The sequence below is a fragment of the Pseudophryne corroboree genome, chromosome 2 (assembly GCF_028390025.1).
Source record: "Pseudophryne corroboree isolate aPseCor3 chromosome 2, aPseCor3.hap2, whole genome shotgun sequence".
Taxonomy (NCBI): domain Eukaryota; kingdom Metazoa; phylum Chordata; class Amphibia; order Anura; family Myobatrachidae; genus Pseudophryne; species Pseudophryne corroboree.
In genome coordinates this window covers 918,393,935-918,415,503 of record NC_086445.1, presented here as the reverse complement: position 1 = coordinate 918,415,503, position 21,569 = coordinate 918,393,935, and the positions used below count along the sequence as shown (strand labels likewise).

General features: G+C 47.8%; 1 protein-coding gene across 1 annotated transcript in view; it reads right to left on the bottom strand.

Annotated features, from left to right (window-relative positions):
- The window catches only part of VTN (vitronectin), an 81,296-nt gene that overhangs the window by 17,472 nt on the left and 42,255 nt on the right, over positions 1 to 21,569 (bottom strand). Inside the window, exon 6 of the mRNA XM_063956140.1 lies at positions 2,001 to 2,150. Coding sequence (XP_063812210.1) covers positions 2,001 to 2,150 — 150 coding nt within the window. The remainder of the gene's footprint in view (positions 1 to 2,000; positions 2,151 to 21,569) is intronic.

Here is a 21,569-nt window from a genome sequence, read left to right as displayed (position 1 = left end):
TGATGGGTACAGATAATATGTGTTGAGGGTGAGAGTGTGGACGTGGTATGTGTTGTATTTAGTGGATGCAGCATGGTGGAGGGGGGTGAAGGATCAATGTTTGTTTTGTTTGTGAGGTGTAGATAAAAATGTGTGATTGGGGTGGTGAGTAGAGTTAGTTTGGAGGGTGTATGTGGTGTGGGGAGTGTATGAGTTGGTGTAGGGGTGAGGGGTTAGGAGGTGTAGGAGTTGTATGTGTGTGTTTGTGACAGATGTTGTTGTAAGGTGGCATAGGTGTGGGTGTTCTGTATAGTGTGTTTTGTGTAAGATATTGTGTTGTGTGTATGGGAGTTTGGGATGGGGAGCACCAATTGGCATGTGGGTGGGTGGTTGTGATAGTAGAAATGTTGTGGGCTAATAGGTGGGGTGATGGTTTTTCAGAATCCATAGGGTGTATAGAGAGGGAGGTGGGTGTGTATTAGGGGTAAAGGTTGCACTGGGTGATGCGGGAATGGCGAGAGGCGTGTCGGGCGGCGGAAGACAGGTGCGGGTGATGGGGCTGGTGAAGGGCAGAGGGAGCTGGCGTGGTATGAGGGAGAGTGCCCTCCGTGACACAGTGTGTGCAGCGGTAGTGGGGAGGGGGGGAGCGGTATGTGCGGCTCTGTCGGGCGGCGGAAGACAGGTGTGGGTGACGGGGCTGGTGAAGGCCAGAGGGAGCTGGCGTGGTAGTGTGGGAGGCTGGCGGACTGGTGTCGGCCGCCTCCATGCCACAGTGTGTGCAGCGGTGTTGGGGAGCGGTGTGTGCGGCAGAGGTGTGGAGGGCGTTTAGCCGTGAGTGTGTGGCCGCGGCGCGGCTGCACTCTTACAGATGGTACGGGGGGTTAGCGGCGGCCTCGGTAGTGGGGGTGTGTCCCGCCGTGGTGGGGAAGGTGGGTGTGCTAGGTGGTGTGGGGTTTGGCTGTGTGGGTGTCCATGCTTACCTGGCAGTGCGGGGCGTCAGTGCGCTGCTGGTTTGTGCCTGGGAATGGTCTGGTGAATCTGTGGCTGCTGGTCCCTTCTGCTAATGGTGTGTGGTTTGCTACCACTGGGACAGGCCAGGAGCTGCTAAGTCCACCCAGGTCTGTGACTCCACCCAGCGTTAGAAATGCAGCCACAGAGTCACAGGGCTAATATATAGGAGATATTACACTTTAAGGTTAATTCTCTAGTGCACGCAAGTCAGCTGCAAGTGCGTGCATGAGACTTAATGAGGGCTCTCCGTGCGTAGGCTGAGCTGCACGCATCTATGTGACAGCACAGCCCCCCAGCCCTCCATGTGCTGAAGCAGCTACCATCCCCGTCACTGCATACTTGCTCCAGCTCTATAACTGATACAGAGATCCATCCGATATCAGGCGGCTCTCTGTATAAGCATAACTCAGCATTGCCTGCAATTCTGAGCACATGCCCAAGACACGCCCCTGACATGCTCAAGACACGCCCCTGACATGCCCAAGACACGCCCCTGACATGCCCAAGACACGCCCCTGACATGCCCTCAGAACGCTAAGTATTTGGGCGAAAGCCCAGTAGTTACTCCTCTCAGCTGCAAGTGGAGATGAGATTGTGTTGCATATGACTGTTATAATAACCACCTGTGGCTGCTCATAGTTGCATATATTCAGCCTAGACGCATGTGCACTGCAAAATATTGCAATATCCTATCCATATGGTAAAACTGATTTGCATGCAACTCTGAATAAAGGACCATAATGTGTGCTTGTGATAGGAATATTAGATTGTAATCGTCCCTGGTAAAAAGACTCATCTCCCTGTATAAAATCCTCTGAATGTGCAAAACTGCAGAGAATGAATAAACAGTAATAATAATAATTACACAGATCAGCATAGGAGAAAATACAAATAGATGAAACAAATCAAACTCTCAGTAAGTTTAGAAACAGCAAGTGGCTCTTTTATACATAGTGATAAGTATACTAGTAGTTTTATTGTGTAAATACATTAAACCAGCACTGCCTCACCTCTTAGCCATGTTCCAAACAGTAAGCTGAACAATTCCCAGCTGTCATCCTGCATCTCTACATACTGTGTGAATATCTCTGATGGGGATGAGGCAGTACACTCTTCCATGGTGGGCTGATTAGCGAATTCATACTGCCAATACTTGTTACCTGTACAGAAGAAACACACGCTCATGTTACACACTGAGAAGCTGGATATGGGGATTACGGCACCGGGATGGTGAACCTAATTGGGATGGCAGTATCGGCATTCTGAATAGTGTCAGGATTCCAGTGTCGGTATTCTGAATTCCGCGCATAGACAGGCACAGGAGCCGACATGGCGCTGGCGCCTGGGACTCCCCCCCTACCCCCCAGGTAACAGACTACCTCTTCCACCCCTTGCTCTTGGACATAGCTGCTCACTTCGGCCACCCTGGTAAGCAGTCTGTGTCCTGGATGGGGGGAGGGGGGAGTAGACCATAATGCGGTGGTGGGGGGATGTCCCAGATCGGCACCCCTGTGTCGGCTCCTGCGCACGCCTATGATTATGTGCAAGTGCTTAGTTCAGCTGTAAACTGTTCAGCGGTTGCTGTTCCTCAGATCCCATAGTGGTCAACATTTTCATTAGAGATGAGCGGGTTCGGTTCCTCGGAATCCGAACCCGCCCGAACTTCATGTTTTTTTTCACGGGTCCGAGCGACTCGGATCTTCCCGCCTTGCTCGGTTAACCCGAGCGCGCCCGAACGTCATCATGACGCTGTCGGATTCTCGCGAGGCTCGGATTCTATCGCGAGACTCGGATTCTATATAAGGAGCCGCGCGTCGCCGCCATTTTCACTCGTGCATTGAGATTGATAGGGAGAGGACGTGTCTGGCGTCCTCTCCATTAGAATAGAGATAGATTAGATAGAGAGAGAGAGATTGTGCAGAGTCGCAGACAGAGTTAGTTTACCACAGTCAGTGACCAGTGCAGTTGCTAGTTAACTTTTATTTAATATAATATATCCGTTCACTTCTCTCTGCTATATCCGTTCTCTGCCTGAAAAAAAAAACGATACACAGCACAGTCAGTCACACAGTGTGACTCAGTCTGTGTGCACTCAGCTCAGCCCAGTGTGCTGCACAGTCATCAATGTATAAATTAAAAGCTTATAATTAATTGTGGGGGAGACTGGGGAGCACTGCAGGTTGTTAGCAGGAGCCAGGAGTACAATTATATTAATTAACAGTGCACACTTTTGCTGCAGGAGTGGTGACCAGTGCCTGACCACCAGTATAGTATTGTTGTATACTACTAATATCTCTTTAAATATCAACCAGTCTATATTAGCAGCAGACACAGTACAGTGCGGTAGTTCACGGCTGTGGCTACCTCTGTGTCGGCACACGGCAGGCAGTCCGTCCGACCAGAATTGTATTATTTATTATTATATACCTACCACCTAACCGTGGTTTTTTTTTCATTCTTTATACCGTCATAGTGTCATCCTAATTGTTACGAGTATACTACTATCTCTTTATCAACCAGTGTACAGTGCGGTAGTTCACGGCTGTGGCTACCTCTGTGTCGGCACACGGCAGGCAGTCCGTCCGACCAGAATTGTATTATTTATTATTATATACCTACCACCTAACCGTGGTTTTTTTTTCATTCTTTATACCGTCATAGTGTCATCCTAATTGTTACGAGTATACTACTATCTCTTTATCAACCAGTGTACAGTGCGGTAGTTCACGGCTGTGGCTACCTCTGTGTCGGCACACGGCAGGCAGTCCGTCCGACCAGAATTGTATTATTTATTATTATATACCTACCACCTAACCGTGGTTTTTTTTTTCATTCTTTATACCGTCATAGTGTCATCCTAATTGTTACGAGTATACTACTATCTCTTTATCAACCAGTGTACAGTGCGGTAGTTCACGGCTGTGGCTACCTCTGTGTCGGCACACGGCAGGCAGTCCGTCCGACCAGAATTGTATTATTTATTATTATATACCTACCACCTAACCGTGGTTTTTTTTTTCATTCTTTATACCGTCATAGTGTCATCCTAATTGTTACGAGTATACTACTATCTCTTTATCAACCAGTGTACAGTGCGGTAGTTCACGGCTGTGGCTACCTCTGTGTCGGCACACGGCAGGCAGTCCGTCCGACCAGAATTGTATTATTTATTATTATATACCTACCACCTAACCGTGGTTTTTTTTTCATTCTTTATACCGTCATAGTGTCATCCTAATTGTTACGAGTATACTACTATCTCTTTATCAACCAGTGTACAGTGCGGTAGTTCACGGCTGTGGCTACCTCTGTGTCGGCACACGGCAGGCAGTCCGTCCGACCAGAATTGTATTATTTATTATTATATACCTACCACCTAACCGTGGTTTTTTTTTCATTCTTTATACCGTCATAGTGTCATCCTAATTGTTACGAGTATACTACTATCTCTTTATCAACCAGTGTACAGTGCGGTAGTTCACGGCTGTGGCTACCTCTGTGTCGGCACACGGCAGGCAGTCCGTCCGACCAGAATTGTATTATTTATTATTATATACCTACCACCTAACCGTGGTTTTTTTTTCATTCTTTATACCGTCATAGTGTCATCCTAATTGTTACGAGTATACTACTATCTCTTTATCAACCAGTGTACAGTGCGGTAGTTCACGGCTGTGGCTACCTCTGTGTCGGCACACGGCAGGCAGTCCGTCCGACCAGAATTGTATTATTTATTATTATATACCTACCACCTAACCGTGGTTTTTTTTTTCATTCTTTATACCGTCATAGTGTCATCCTAATTGTTACGAGTATACTACTATCTCTTTATCAACCAGTGTACAGTGCGGTAGTTCACGGCTGTGGCTACCTCTGTGTCGGCACACGGCAGGCAGTCCGTCCGACCAGAATTGTATTATTTATTATTATATACCTACCACCTAACCGTGGTTTTTTTTTCATTCTTTATACCGTCATAGTGTCATCCTAATTGTTACGAGTATACTACTATCTCTTTATCAACCAGTGTACAGTGCGGTAGTTCACGGCTGTGGCTACCTCTGTGTCGGCAGTCGGCAGGCAGTCCGTCCATCCATAATTGTATTATTATTATAATATATACCACCTAACCGTGGTTTTTTTATACCACCTAACCGTGGCAGTCCGTCCATAATTGTATACTAGTATCCAATCCATCCATCTCCATTGTTTACCTGAGGTGCCTTTTAGTTCTGCCTATAAAATATGGAGAACAAAAAAGTTGAGGTTCCAAAATTAGGGAAAGATCAAGATCCACTTCCACCTCGTGCTGAAGCTGCTGCCACTAGTCATGGCCGAGACGATGAAATGCCAGCAACGTCGTCTGCCAAGGCCGATGCCCAATGTCATAGTACAGAGCATGTCAAATCCAAAACACCAAATATCAGAAAAAAAAGGACTCCAAAACCTAAAATAAAATTGTCGGAGGAGAAGCGTAAACTTGCCAATATGCCATTTACCACACGGAGTGGCAAGGAACGGCTGAGGCCCTGGCCTATGTTCATGGCTAGTGGTTCAGCTTCACATGAGGATGGAAGCACTCAGCCTCTCGCTAGAAAACTGAAAAGACTCAAGCTGGCAAAAGCACCGCAAAGAACTGTGCGTTCTTTGAAATCCCAAATCCACAAGGAGAGTCCAATTGTGTCGTTTGCGATGCCTGACCTTCCCAACACTGGACGTGAAGAGCATGCGCCTTCCACTATTTGCATGCCCCCTGCAAGTGCTGGAAGGAGCACCCGCAGTCCAGTTCCTGATAGTCAGATTGAAGATGTCAGTGTTGAAGTACACCAGGATGAGGAGGATATGGGTGTTGCTGGCGCTGGGGAGGAAATTGACCAGGAGGATTCTGATGGTGAGGTGGTTTGTTTAAGTCAGGCACCCGGGGAGACACCTGTTGTCCGTGGGAGGAATATGGCCGTTGACATGCCAGGTGAAAATACCAAAAAAATCAGCTCTTCGGTGTGGAGGTATTTCACCACAAATGCGGACAACAGGTGTCAAGCCGTGTGTTCCCTTTGTCAAGCTGTAATAAGTAGGGGTAAGGACGTTAACCACCTCGGAACATCCTCCCTTATACGTCACCTGCAGCGCATTCATAATAAGTCAGTGACAAGTTCAAAAACTTTGGGTGACAGCGGAAGCAGTCCACTGACCAGTAAATCCCTTCCTCTTGTAACCAAGCTCACGCAAACCACCCCACCAACTCCCTCAGTGTCAATTTCCTCCTTCCCCAGGAATGCCAATAGTCCTGCAGGCCATGTCACTGGCAAGTCTGACGAGTCCTCTCCTGCCTGGGATTCCTCCGATGCATCCTTGCGTGTAACGCCTACTGCTGCTGGCGCTGCTGTTGTTGCCGCTGGGAGTCGATGGTCATCCCAGAGGGGAAGTCGTAAGCCCACTTGTACTACTTCCAGTAAGCAATTGACTGTTCAACAGTCCTTTGCGAGGAAGATGAAATATCACAGCAGTCATCCTACTGCAAAGCGGATAACTGAGGCCTTGGCATCCTGGGTGGTGAGAAACGTGGTTCCGGTATCCATCATTACTGCAGAGCCAACTAGAGACTTGTTGGAGGTACTGTGTCCCCGGTACCAAATACCATCTAGGTTCCATTTCTCTAGGCAGGCGATACCGAAAATGTACACAGACCTCAGAAAAAGAGTCACCAGTGTCCTAAAAAATGCAGCTGTACCCAATGTCCACTTAACCACGGACATGTGGACAAGTGGAGCAGGGCAGGGTCAGGACTATATGACTGTGACAGCCCACTGGGTAGATGTATGGACTCCCGCCGCAAGAACAGCAGCGGCGGCACCAGTAGCAGCATCTCGCAAACGCCAACTCTTTCCTAGGCAGGCTACGCTTTGTATCACCGCTTTCCAGAATACGCACACAGCTGAAAACCTCTTACGGCAACTGAGGAAGATCATCGCGGAATGGCTTACCCCAATTGGACTCTCCTGTGGATTTGTGGCATCGGACAACGCCAGCAATATTGTGTGTGCATTAAATCTGGGCCAATTCCAGCACGTCCCATGTTTTGCACATACCTTGAATTTGGTGGTGCAGAATTTTTTAAAAAACGACAGGGCCGTGCAAGAGATGCTGTCGGTGGCCAGAAGAATTGCGGGACACTTTCGGCGTACAGGCACCACGTACAGAAAACTGGAGCACCACCAAAAACTACTGAACCTGCCCTGCCATCATCTGAAGCAAGAAGTGGTAACGAGGTGGAATTCAACCCTCTATATGCTTCAGAGGTTGGAGGAGCAGCAAAAGGCCATTCAAGCCTATACAATTGAGCACGATATAGTAGGTGGAATGCACCTGTCTCAAGTGCAGTGGAGAATGATTTCAACGTTGTGCAAGGTTCTGATGCCCTTTGAACTTGCCACACGTGAAGTCAGTTCAGACACTGCCAGCCTGAGTCAGGTCATTCCCCTCATCAGGCTTTTGCAGAAGAAGCTGGAGGCATTGAAGGAGGAGCTAACACGGAGCGATTCCGCTAGGCATGTGGGACTTGTGGATGCAGCCCTTAATTCGCTTAACAAGGATTCACGGGTGGTCAATCTGTTGAAATCAGAGCACTACATTTTGGCCACCGTGCTCGATCCTAGATTTAAAGCCTACCTTGGATCTCTCTTTCCGGCAGACACAGGTCTGCTGGGGTTGAAAGACCTGCTGGTGACAAAATTGTCAAGTCAAGCGGAACGCGACCTGTCAACATCTCCTCCTTCACATTCTCCCGCAACTGGGGGTGCGAGGAAAAGGCTCAGAATTCCGAGCCCACCCGCTGGCGGTGATGCAGGGCAGTCTGGAGCGACTGCTGATGCTGACATCTGGTCCGGACTGAAGGACCTGACAACGATTACGGACATGTCGTCTACTGTCACTGCATATGATTCTCTCAACATTGATAGAATGGTGGAGGATTATATGAGTGACCGCATCCAAGTAGGCACGTCACACAGTCCGTACTTATACTGGCAGGAAAAAGAGGCAATTTGGAGGCCCTTGCACAAACTGGCTTTATTCTACCTAAGTTGCCCTCCCACAAGTGTGTACTCCGAAAGAGTGTTTAGTGCCGCCGCTCACCTTGTCAGCAATCGGCGTACGAGGTTACATCCAGAAAATGTGGAGAAGATGATGTTCATTAAAATGAATTATAATCAATTCCTCCGCGGAGACATTGACCAGCAGCAATTGCCTCCACAAAGTACACAGGGAGCTGAGATGGTGGATTCCAGTGGGGACGAATTGATAATCTGTGAGGAGGGGGATGTACACGGTGATATATCGGAGGGTGAAGATGAGGTGGACATCTTGCCTCTGTAGAGCCAGTTTGTGCAAGGAGAGATTAATTGCTTCTTTTTTGGGGGGGGTCCAAACCAACCCGTCATATCAGTCACAGTCGTGTGGCAGACCCTGTCACTGAAATGATGGGTTGGTTAAAGTGTGCATGTCCTGTTTTGTTTATACAACATAAGGGTGGGTGGGAGGGCCCAAGGATAATTCCATCTTGCACCTCTTTTTTCTTTTCTTTTTCTTTGCATCATGTGCTGATTGGGGTGGGTTTTTTGGAAGGGACACCCTGCGTGACACTGCAGTGCCACTCCTAGATGGGCCCGGTGTTTGTGTCGGCCACTAGGGTCGCTAATCTTACTCACACAGCTACCTCATTGCGCCTCTTTTTTTCTTTGCGTCATGTGCTGTTTGGGGAGGGTTTTTTGGAAGGGACATCCTGCGTGACACTGCAGTGCCACTCCTAGATGTGCCCGGTGTTTGTGTCGGCCACTAGGGTCGCTAATCTTACTCACACAGTCAGCTACCTCATTGCGCCTCTTTTTTTCTTTGCGTCATGTGCTGTTTGGGGAGGGTTTTTTGGAAGGGCCATCCTGCGTGACACTGCAGTGCCACTCCTAGATGGGCCCGGTGTTTGTGTCGGCCACTAGGGTCGCTAATCTTACTCACACAGCTACCTCATTGCGCCTCTTTTTTTCTTTGCGTCATGTGCTGTTTGGGGAGGGTTTTTTGGAAGGGACATCCTGCGTGACACTGCAGTGCCACTCCTAGATGGGCCCGGTGTTTGTGTCGGCCACTAGGGTCGCTTATCTTACTCACACAGCGACCTCGGTGCAAATTTTAGGACTAAAAATAATATTGTGAGGTGTGAGGTATTCAGAATAGACTGAAAATGAGTGTAAATTATGGTTTTTGAGGTTAATAATACTTTGGGATCAAAATGACCCCCAAATTCTATGATTTAAGCTGTTTTTTAGTGTTTTTTGAAAAAAACACCCGAATCCAAAACACACCCGAATCCGACAAAAAAAATTCAGTGAGGTTTTGCCAAAACGCGTTCGAACCCAAAACACGGCCGCGGAACCGAACCCAAAACCAAAACACAAAACCCGAAAAATTTCAGGCGCTCATCTCTAATTTTCATTCAAATCTACATATATTTCAGATGCCTAGCCAAATAAACATTACATTAAAAATGCATGCACACTTGTATATAGAAGGATCCAGCTATAGCATAGTTAAACCAGGTGGGATTCACTGATTGTAAAATTGACACTGAGGGACTTACTGGAAATGCTTTTGTAAATTTGAATGTTGTCACGTCACTATCGTCTTATGTTTCATTCTCAAAATATTATACTGTAGATCTGATTAGAATATGTACCTAGGTAAATAAGCCCTTTCATTTACATTCCAGTAATCTTTTTAGAAACACTGCCTATTTTGATAGAATTTAGGGCCTAATTCAGACCTGATCGCAGCAGCAAAAAAAAAAATCTAATGGGCAAAACCATGTGCAGCGCAGGTGGGGCAGATGTAACATGTGCAGAGAGGGTTAGATTTGGGTGGGGGGTGTTCAAACTGAAATCTAAATTGCAGTGGGGAAAAAAGCAGCAGCCAGTATTTACCCTGCACAGAAACAAAAAACCCACCCGGGCTTGCCCGCACCAGCCTTTCTCATTGTCTGACATCCACATGTTATCTGTACACAATGTATTCATGCTTCACCGGTGACACAAATCCCAGCATGTTGGGCCTATGTACCTATAACAAATTGTGTTTATAATATACTTTAATGTTTTGTACATTGCTTCCATAAAAAAATATTATTAACGTAACCCACCCAAATCTAACTCTTTCTGCAGGGGCAAACGCAGGATTTAGTGAGGGGGGTTTCTGTGAGGGGGGGGGGGGGGGGGGCTGTGTATATGTATGTCTGTAATGCATGTATATATATGTATATATATATATACATACACACGTACATATTTACACACACACACACACACACACACACACACACACACACACACACACACACACACACACACACATAAAGACAAAAAACAAAAATACCCTTCCTGTGCTGAGATTGAGCAGCACCACTGAAAGGTCCCCTGTTAGTAGGATCTTAGAAATAGAAACAAACAATAAATACAGAGTGCGCTATGACAATACAACTGGTTGAGAAATAATCACTTCCAGATTCAAGGGAGGGACTTCTCTTGAATTCTTATCCCTTTGTGGAACTCCTGATTGGGGCCTGTAGAGAAACCCTCTCACCAGAAAAAGCACCCAACAATAATACACAGTTTAGTAGAAGAAATTATATAAAAATAGTTTTTAATCCATAGTCATACATTTGACATATTATAAAACATGATAAAATGACTTTTCAATTATTTGGACACACACCAGAATGCTTGAGATGTTGCAATGACAATCCTCCTCACCTTAACGGTGTGAGCTCTTGGAGGAATGATTGAAGCAAAAGGGATAGTGTACAATAATTGATAAACCCTACGCGTTTCATCCAGTCGGACTTCTTCAGGGGTAAAAACGTGTCTAAAAATATGATGTAAAGAATTCCACCAAAGGCACTTGTGGTTTAAAAGTGAATGGCTGGAATTCAGTGTATCGCAAACAAAATTGAATCCAGAAAAGAAATATAGATCGCATTAAATCGATATACAAGTTGGCATATTAGAGGCCATGAGGAGTAATGGAACCGGTTTGCCTCTGTTTAAAGAAACAAAAGATCCATAGTGGCTGGCGGCGACCAGGATCAAAGGTTAAAACCGAAAAAAATGAATGAAGAAAGTCTGAAACCTCTTCCACAACTTGATAAAATGATTTGCATACAGGACCAATGGTATAGGGACAATCCAGTGATTAACACCACAGCTTGATAAACTATAAACTATAGATACAGCACACCAGCTGAGTGTATGTTTGCAGCATTCAGTAAGGGAGATCTCCCTTCCTGAATGCTGCAAACATACACTCAGCTGGTGTGCTGTATCTATATTGCATCCAAGTGTTAATCACTTGTTGGGTGCATACAGGATAAACAGCGAGTCAGATTTTCTGACTCCAGCCGTCCTGGAAACATATATTTTCAGGGCCCTGACTATGTCCAACAACTTGGAGTCCTCCAAGTCACTAGTAGCCGCAGGTACCACATTAGGTTGGTTCAGATGAAACGCTGAAAACCACCTTAGGGAGAAAATGAGGACGAGTCCTCAATTCCGCCCTGTCTGAATGGAAAATCAGATAAGGGCTTTTACAGGATAAAGCCGCCAATTCTGACACGCGCCTGGCCGAGGCCAGGGCCAACAGCATGACCACTTCCCATGTGAGATATTTTAACTCCACAGATTCAAGTGGTTCAAACCATTGTGACTTTAGGAACCCCAAAACTACATTGAGATCCCAAGGTGCCACTGGAGGCACAAAAAGGAGGCTGTATATGCAGTACCCCTTTTACAACCGTCTGAACTTCAGGAACTGAAGCTAGTTCTTTCTGGAAGAAAATTGACAGGGCCGAAATTTGAACCTTAATGGACCCCAATTTTAGGCCCATAGACACTCCTGTTTGCAGGAAATGCAGGAATCGACCTAGTTGAAATTCCTCCATCGGGGCCTTACTGGCCTCGCACCACGCAACATATTTTCGCCAAATGCGGTGATAATGCTTTGCGGTTACATCCTTCCTGGCTTTGATCAGGGTAGGGATGACTTCATCCGGAATGCCTTTTTCCTTCAGGATCCGACGTTCAACCGCCCTGCCGTCAAACGCAGCCGCGGTAAGTCTTGGAATAGACAGGGTCCTTGCTGGAGCAGGTCCCTTCTTAGAGGTAGAGGCCACGGGTCCTCCGTGAGCATCTCTTGAAGTTCCGGGTACCAAGTCCTTCTTGGCCAATCCGGAGCCACGAGTATATTCTTACTCCCCTCCGTCTTATAATTCTCAGTACTTTTGGTAAGAGAGGAAGAGGAGGGAACACATACACTGACTGGTACACCCACGGTGTTACCAGCGCGTCCACAGCTATTGCCTGAGGGTCCCTTGACCTGGCGCAATACCTGTCCAATTTTTTGTTTAGGCGGGACGCCATCATTCATCATTTTTTTGGTTTTAACCTTTGATCCTGGTCGCCGCCAGCCACTATGGATCTTTTGTTTCTTTAAACGGAGGCAAACCAGTTCCATTACTCCTCATGGCTTCTAATATGCCAACTTGTATATCGATTTAATGTGATTTATATTTATTTTCTGGATTCAATTTTGTTTGCAATACACTGAATTCCAGCCATTCACTTTTAAACCACAAGTGCCTTTGGTGGAATTCTTTACATCATATTTTTAGACACGTTTTTACCCCTGAAGAAGTCTGACTGGATGAAACGCGTAGGGTTTATCAATTATTGTACACTATCCCTTTTGCTTCAATCATTCCTCCAAGAGCTCACACCGTTAAGGTGAGGAGGATTGTCATTGCAACATCTCAAGCATTCTGGTGTGTGTCCAAATAATTGAAAAGTCATTTTATCATGTTTTATAATATGTCAAATGTATGACTATGGATTAAAAACTATTTTTATATAAAGAATTTCTTCTACTAAACTGTGTATTCTTGTCGGGTGCTTTTTCTGGTGAGAGGGTTTCTCTATAGGCCCCAATCAGGAGTTCCACAAGGGGATAAAAATTCAAGAGAAGTCCCTCCCTTGAATCTGACAGTGATTATTTCTCAACCAGTTGTATTGTTATAGCGCACTCTGTATTTATTGTTTTTATATATATATATATATACATACACACACACACACACACGCACATACATATATATATATATATACACAGAGGCGGACTGACCGTAGGGTTTACAGGGAAGATTCCTGGTGGGCCGACGCACCCGTGGGGCCTGTTTTGTTTGAGGACATGTGGTCTTTTTTATAGACATATTGAATAAGATGCAAAATATTTTGCATATATGAAAAATAAGAATTTACTCACCGGTAATTCTATTTCTCGTAGTCCGTAGTGGATGCTGGGAACTCCGTAAGGACCATGGGGAATAGACGGGCTCCGCAGGAGACTGGGCACTCTAAAAGAAAGATTAGGTACTATCTGGTGTGCACTGGCTCCTCCCTCTATGCCCCTCCTCCAGACCTCAGTTAGGGAAACTGTGCCCGGAAGAGCTGACACTACAAGGAAAGGATTTGGAATCCCGGGTAAGACTCATACCAGCCACACCAATCACACCGTACAACTCGTGATACTATACCCAGTTAACAGTATGAATAACAACTGAGCCTCACTAACAGATGGCTCATAACAATAACCCTTTTTAGTTAGGCAATAACTATATACAAGTATTGCAGACAATCCGCACTTGGGATGGGCGCCCAGCATCCACTACGGACTACGAGAAATAGAATTACCGGTGAGTAAATTCTTATTTTCTCTGACGTCCTAGTGGATGCTGGGAACTCCGTAAGGACCATGGGGATTATACCAAAGCTCCCAAACGGGCGGGAGAGTGCGGATGACTCTGCAGCACCAAATGAGCAAACTCAAGGTCCTCCTCAGCCAGGGTATCAAACTTGTAGAATTTTGCAACGTGTTTGATCCCGACCAGGTAGCAGCTCGGCAAAGTTGTAAAGCCGAGACCCCTCGGGCAGCCGCCCAAGAAGAGCCCACCTTCCTCGTGGAATGGGCTTTGACTGATTTAGGATGCAGCAGTCCAGCCGCAGAATGTGCAAGTTGAATCGTGGAGCAGATCCAGCGAGCAATAGTCTGCTTTGAAGCAGGAGCACCCAGCTTGTTGGGTGCATGCAGGATAAACAGCGAGTCAGTCTTTCTGACTCTAGCCGTCCTGGAAACATAGATTTTCAGGGCCCGGACTACGTCCAGCAACTTGGAGGCCTCCAAGTCCCGAGTAGCCGCAGGCACCACAATAGGTTGGTTCAAATGAAACGCTGATACCACCTTAGGGAGGAATTGGGGACGCATCCTCAATTCAGCTCTATCCATATGGAAGATCAGATAGGTGCTTTTACAGGACAAAGCCGCCAATGCTGACACCCGCCTAGCCGAAGCCAAGGCCAAAAGCATGACCACTTTCCACGTGAGATATTTTAATTCCACGGTCTGAAGTGGCTCAAACCAATGTGATTTTAGGAAATCCAACACAACGTTGAGATCCCAAGGTGCCACTGGGGGCACAAAAGGGGGCTGAATATGCAGCACTTCCTTAACAAACGTCTGAACTTCAGGCAGTGAAGCCAGTTCTTTTTGAAAGAAAATAGACAGGGCCGAAATCTGGACTTTAATAGATCCCAATTTTAGGCCCATAGTCACTCCTGACTGTAGGAAGTGCAGAAATCGACCCAGCTGAAATTCTTCCGTGGGGCCTTCATAGCCTCACACCAAGCAACATATTTTCGCCATATGCGGTGATAATGCTTTGCTGTCACATCTTTCCTAGCTTTTATCAGCGTAGGAATGACTTCAACCGGAATGCCCTTTTCCATCAGGATCCGGCGTTCAACCGCCATGCCGTCAAACGCAGCCGCGGTAAGTCTTGGAACAGACAGGGCCCCTGCTGCAGCAGGTCCAGTCTGAGAGGCAGAGGCGAAGGGTCCTCTGAGATCATTCTTGTAGTTCCGGGTACCAAGTCCTTCTTGGCCAATCCGGAATGATGAGTATAGTTCTTACTCCTCTCTTTCTTATTATCCTCAGCACCTTTGGTATGAGAGGAAGAGGAGGGAACACATAAACCGACTGGTACACCCACGGTGTCATTAGTGCGTCCACAGCTTTCGCCTGAGGGTCCCTTGACCTGGCGCAATATCTTTTTAGCTTTTTGTTTAGGCGGGACGCCATCATGTCCACCTGTGGCCTTTCCCAACGGTTTACAAACAGTTGGAAGACTTCTGGATGAAGTCCCCACTCTCCCGGGTGGAGGTCGTGCCTGCTGAGGAAGTCTGCTTCCCAGTTGTCCACTCCCGGAATGAAAACTGCTGACAGTGCTATCACGTGATTTTCCGCCCATCGGAGAATCCTTGTGGCTTCTGCCATCGCCATCCTGCTTCTTGTGCCGCCCTGTCTGTTTACATGGGCGACCGCCGTGATGTTGTCTGACTGAATCAGCACCGTCTGGTTTTGAAGCAGGGGTCTTGCCTGACTTAGGGCATTGTAAATTGCCCTTAGTTCCAGAATATTTATGTGTTGGGAAGCCTCCTGACTCGACCATTGTCCTTGGAAGTTTCTTCCCTGCGTGACTGCCCCCCAACCTCGGAGGCTTGCATCCGTGGTCACCAGGACCCAGTCCTGTATGCCGAATCTGCGGCCCTCTAGAAGATGAGCACTCTGCAGCCACCACAGCAGAGACACCCTGGCCCTCGGGGACAGGGTGATAAGCCGATGCATCTGAAGATGCGATCCGGACCACTTGTCTAACAGATCCCACTGAAAGATCCTTGCATGGAACCTGCCGAATGGAATTGCTTCGTAAGAAGCTACCATCTTTCCCAGGACTCGCGTGCAGTGATGCACCGACACCTGTTTCGGATTCAGGAGGTCTCTGACCAGAGATGACAACTCCTTGGCCTTCTCCTCCGGGAGAAACACCTTCTTCTGTTCTGTGTCCAGAATCATACCCAGGAACAGCAGACGCGTCGTAGGAACCAGCTGCGACTTTGGAATATTCAGAATCCAGCCGTGCTGTTGTAGCACTTCCTGAGATAGTGCTACTCTGACCAACAACTGCTCCCTGGACCTCGCCTTTATAAGGAGATCGTCCAAGTATGGGATAATTATAACTCCCTTCTTTCGAAGGAGTATCATCATTTCGGCCATTACCTTGGTAAATACCCTCGGTGCTGTGGACAGTCCAAACGGCAACGTCTGGAATTGGTAATGGCAGTCTTTTACCACAAAACGGAGGTACACCTGGTGAGGTGGGTAAATGGGGACATGCAGGTACGCATCCTTGATGTTCAGTGATACCATGTAATCCCCTTCTTTCAGGCTTGCAATAACCGCCCTGAGCGATTCCATTTTGAACTTGAACCTTCTTATATAAGTGTTCAAGGATTTTAAATTTAGAATGGGTCTCACCGAACCGTCTGGTTTCGGTACCACAAACATTGTGGAATAGTAACCCCGTCCCTGTTGAAGGAGGGGAACTTTTATTATCACCTGCTGGAGGAACAGCTTGTGAATTGCCGCCAGCACTACCTCCCTGTCCGGGGGAGTAGCTGGCAAGGCTGATTTGAGGTAACGGCGAGGGGGAGAATTCCAGCTTGTATCCCTGAGATACCACTTGTAGAACCCAGGGATCCACCTGTGAGCGAACCCACCGGTCGCTGAAGTTCCGGAGACGGGCCCCCACCGCACCTGGCTCCACCCGTGGAGCCCCAGCGTCATGCGGTGGATTTAGTGGAAGCAGTGGAGGATTTCTATTCTTGGGAACTGGCTGTATGGTGCAGCTTTTTCCCTCTACTCCTGCCTCTGGGCAGAAAGGACGCGCCTTTAACCGCTTGCCTTTCTGGGGCCGAAAGGACTGTACCTGATAATACGGTGCTTTCTTTGGCTGTGAGGGAACCTGGGGTAAAAATGTCGACTTCCCAGCTGTCGCTGTGGAAACGAGGTCCGAGAGACTATCCCCAAACAATTCCTCACCCTTGTAAGGCAAAACCTCCATGTGCCTTTTAGAATCCGCATCACCTGTCCACTGCCGAGTCCATAATACTCTCCTGGCAGAAATGGACATTGCATTTATTCTAGATGCCAGCCGGCAAATATCCCTCTGTGCATCTCTCATGTATAAGACTACGTCTTTAATATGCTCTATGGTTAGCAATATAGTGTCCCTGTCAAGGGAATAAATATTATCAGATAGGGAATCAGACCACGCTGCTGCAGCACTGCACATCCATGCTGAAGCAATAGCAGGTCTCAGTATAGTACCTGAGTGTGTATATACAGACTTCAGGATAGCCTCCTGCTTTCTATCCGCAGGCTCCTTTAAGGCGGCCGTATCCTGAGACGGTAGTGCCACCTTTTTTGACAAGCGTGTGAGCGCTTTATCCACCCTCGGGGATGTCTCCCAACGTACCCTGTCCTCTGGCGGGAAAGGGTACGCCATTAGTAACTTTTTAGAAATCACTAGTTTTTTATCAGGGGAAGCCCACGCTTCTTCACACACTTCATTTAACTCATCTGAAGGGGGAAAAACCACTGGTTGCTTTTTCTCCCCAAACATAATACCCTTTTTAGTGGTACTTGGGTTAATGTCAGAAATGTGCAACACATTTTTCATTGCCGTAATCATGCAACGGATAGCCCTAGTGGAATGTACATTAGTCTCGTCGTCGTCGACACTGAAGTCAGACTCCGTGTCGACATCTGTGTCTGCCATCTGAGGTAGCGGCCGTTTTTGAGCCCCTGATGGCCTTTGAGACGCCTGGGCAGGCACGGGCTGAGAAGCCGGCTGTCCTACGGCTGTTACGTCATCCAGCCTTTTATGTAAGGAGTTGACACTGTCGGTTAATACCTTCCACATATCCATCTACTCTGGTGTCGACCCCGCAGGGGGTGACATCACATTTATCGGCACCTGCTCCGCCTCCACATAAGCCTCCTCATCAAACATGTCGACACAGCCGTACCGACACACCGCACACACACAGGGAATGCTCTGACTGAGGACAGGACCCCACCAAGTCCTTTGGGGAGACAGAGAGAGAGTATGCCAGCACACACCACAGCGCTATATAATTAGGGATTTACACTATTACAGAAAGTGATTTTTTCCCTATAGCAGCTATAATACACAGTATTGCGCCTAAATTTAGTGCCCCCCCTCTCTTTTTAACCCTTTGAGCCTGGAAACTGCAGGGGAGAGCCTGGGGAGCTGTCTTCCAGCGGAACTGTGAAGAGAAAATGGTGCCAGTGTGCTGAGGGAGATAGCCCCGCCCCTTTCACGGCGGACTTCTCCCGCTCTTTTATTAATATTATGGCAGGGGATTTTTACACATATATAGTTTATTAGACTATATTATGTGTTTTTTGCCATTTTTAAGGTAATCTAATTGCAGCCCAGGGCGCCCCCCCCTCAGCGCCCTGCACCCATCAGTGACCGGAGTATGTGGCAGTGGCGTAACTACTGCCCCCGCAGTCCTCGCGGTGGCTTGGGGGCGAGGGGCTGCGGGGGCGCCACTGATTTACAGCAGACTGACATGCGGACGAGCGTCCGCATGTCAGTCTGCAGTCTCCTTCCCTCCGCCGCTTTTTGGAGGGACACGGAGGGCACACAGCGCACCTCCCTGTGTCCCTCCTGCTGCATCATCTCCGGCGGCCGCGGGTCTAATAGGGGGAAGTGCCGTCCGTGAGCTCTAATTGGCTCACGAACCGGCACTTCCCCCTATTAGACCCGCGGCCGCCGGAGATGATGCAGCAGGAGGGACACAGGAGAGACGAGCTGTGCCCTCCGTGTCCCTCCAAAAAGCGACGGCGGGGGGGGAGGAATATCTGGCACTGGGGCATTTCTGATTTCTGGCACTGGGGGGAATATCTGGCACTGGGGGCATATCTGGCACTGGGGGGGGGATATCTGGCACTGGGGCATATATGGCACTGGGGGGAATATCTGGCACTGGGGGGGGATATCTGGCACTGGGGGGGGATATCTGGCACTGGGGGGAATATCTGGCACTGGGGGCATATCTGGCACTGGGGGGGGGATATCTGGCACTGGGGCATATATGGCACTGGGGGGAATATCTGGCACTGGGGGGGGATATCTGGCACTGGGGCATATATGGCACTGGGGGGAATATCTGGCACTGGGGGGAATATCTGGCACTGGGGGGGGGATATCTGGCACTGGGGCATATATGGCACTGGGGGGGAATATCTGGCACTGGGGGCATATATGGCACTGGGGGGGAATATCTGGCACTGGGGGCATATATGGCACTGGGGAGGATATCTGGCACTGGGGGCATATATGGCACGGGGGGAATATCTGGCACTGGGGGGGAATATCTGGCACTGGGGGCATATATGGCACTGGGGGCATATTTGGCACTGGGGGGGAATATATGGCACTGGGGGCATATCTGGCACTGGGGGCATATGTGGCACTGGGGGGGAATATCTGGCACTGGGGGCATATGTGGCACTGGGGGGGTATATGTGTACCTGGCACATGGGGACGACGACTATATTTGGCACTGGGGCATGTAAGTACCTGGCACCGTGGGGGAATATCTGGCACTGGGCACATATGTGGCACTGGGAGCACAGCCCTAGCAACAAGGACTACCTCCTAGCAACGAGCATGACACCCAGTGCATGAAACACCTGGCAACGAGCATGACACCCAGTGCATGAAACACCTGGCAACGAGCATGACACCCAGTGCATGAAACCCCTGGCAACGAGCATGACACCCTGAGCATGAAAACCCCTGGCACTGTGCATGGAACCAAGAGCATGAAACCCCTGGCAACGAGCATGACACCCAGTGCATGAAACCCCTGACAACGAGCAGGTAATTGAAAAGTAATTAGAAGCCTTACTGTAGGACCTAATGTGTAATGGGCATTACGGTGTGTGGCATAATGTATCACGGACATTGCGGTGTGTGTCATAATGTGTCACAGGCATTACGGTGTATGGTATACTATATCGCGGGCATTGTGATATGTGGTATAATGTCTCAGGGTCATTGCAGTGTGTGGCATAATGTATCACGGACATTGCGGTGTGTGTCATAATGTGTCAGGCATTACGGTGTGTGGTTTACTATATCACGGGCATTGTGGTATGTGGTATAATGTCTCAGGGTCATTGCAGTGTGGCATAATACATAACGGGCATTGCGATGTGTGGCATAGGGTATAACGGGCAGGGCATTGCGGTATGTGTCACAGGCATTACGGTGTATGGTATACTATATCACGGGCATTGTGGTATAATGTCTCAAGGTCATTGCAGTGTGTGGCATAATGTGTCACAGGCATTGTATGTGCTATAATGTATCGGGCATTGCAGTGTGTGGCATAATGTATCACGGACATTGCGGTGTGTGTCATAATGTGTCACAGACATTGTATGTGCTATAATGTATCAGGGGCATTGCAGTGTGTAGCATAATGTATAACGGGCATTGCGATTCCTGTCATAATGTGTCACAGGCATTACGGTGTGTGGCATAATGTGTCACAGACATTACGGTGTGTGGCATAATGTGTCGGGGGCATTACAGTGTGTGCATATTGTGTTGTGCATTATTGTGTGCGGCATAATGTCTAAGGGCCATTGCAGTATGTGGCATAATGTATACTGGGCATTACTATAAGGAGGAAAAATGACAAATAATGTAAGGGGCATGAATCAGGATTATTTTTCTTTCCTGTGGTGGCCAACGTATGGGCGTGCAGGTTGCAAAACTGGGGTATAAGGTAGTCTTTTCCTGCAATGCCACGCCCCTTTATGCGAAACCACGCCCACTCCAACAAAACCACGCCCCTTTTTTGGGCGCGCGCATATTTAGCCCTTTCTTGCTCACAATTATGGAGCACGAAGGAGGGGGGGGGGCGCCGATTTTTTTTTGGCTTGGGGGAGAAAAATTTCTTGTTACGCCACTGGTATGTGGTGTGCATGGGGAGCAATGGCGCACAGCTGCAGTGCTGTGCGCTACCTTAATGAAGACCGGAGTCTTCAGCCGCCGATTTTCTCCTCGGTACTCGGTACTCGGAACACCCCCCCCCCCCCCCGGGTGCCCCACTGCTCTGCACATGTTACATCTGCCTCATCTGCAGTGCACATGGTTTTGCCCATTAGAGAAAGCTATTGCTTCAAAATGCCACTGAAATGTGTGTAATCTATGCAGAGCTAGAGTCACTGGAATTATTTATTAATAAAATGCAGACGTTCAAAAACCATCTGATATTTGTTTGAATATTTAACTAGATTAAACAATCACATCTGGTTGTTACTTCTGTTGTGGTTTACTTTGTTAGTAAATAGCACACAAAGGCCCAGCAATTTTAAATGTAACTTTCATATACCGTAGCTTCATTTTGTCCAAAAGATCCTGCTAAAAATACTGCATTACCACTCATGGCCAGTAGGCAGTGTAGCAAGCCTTTTAATCAACACATTATTACAAATGAGGGTTGTAGAACAAGTATTCCTACAGTATATACAATGTCATTATATTTGTG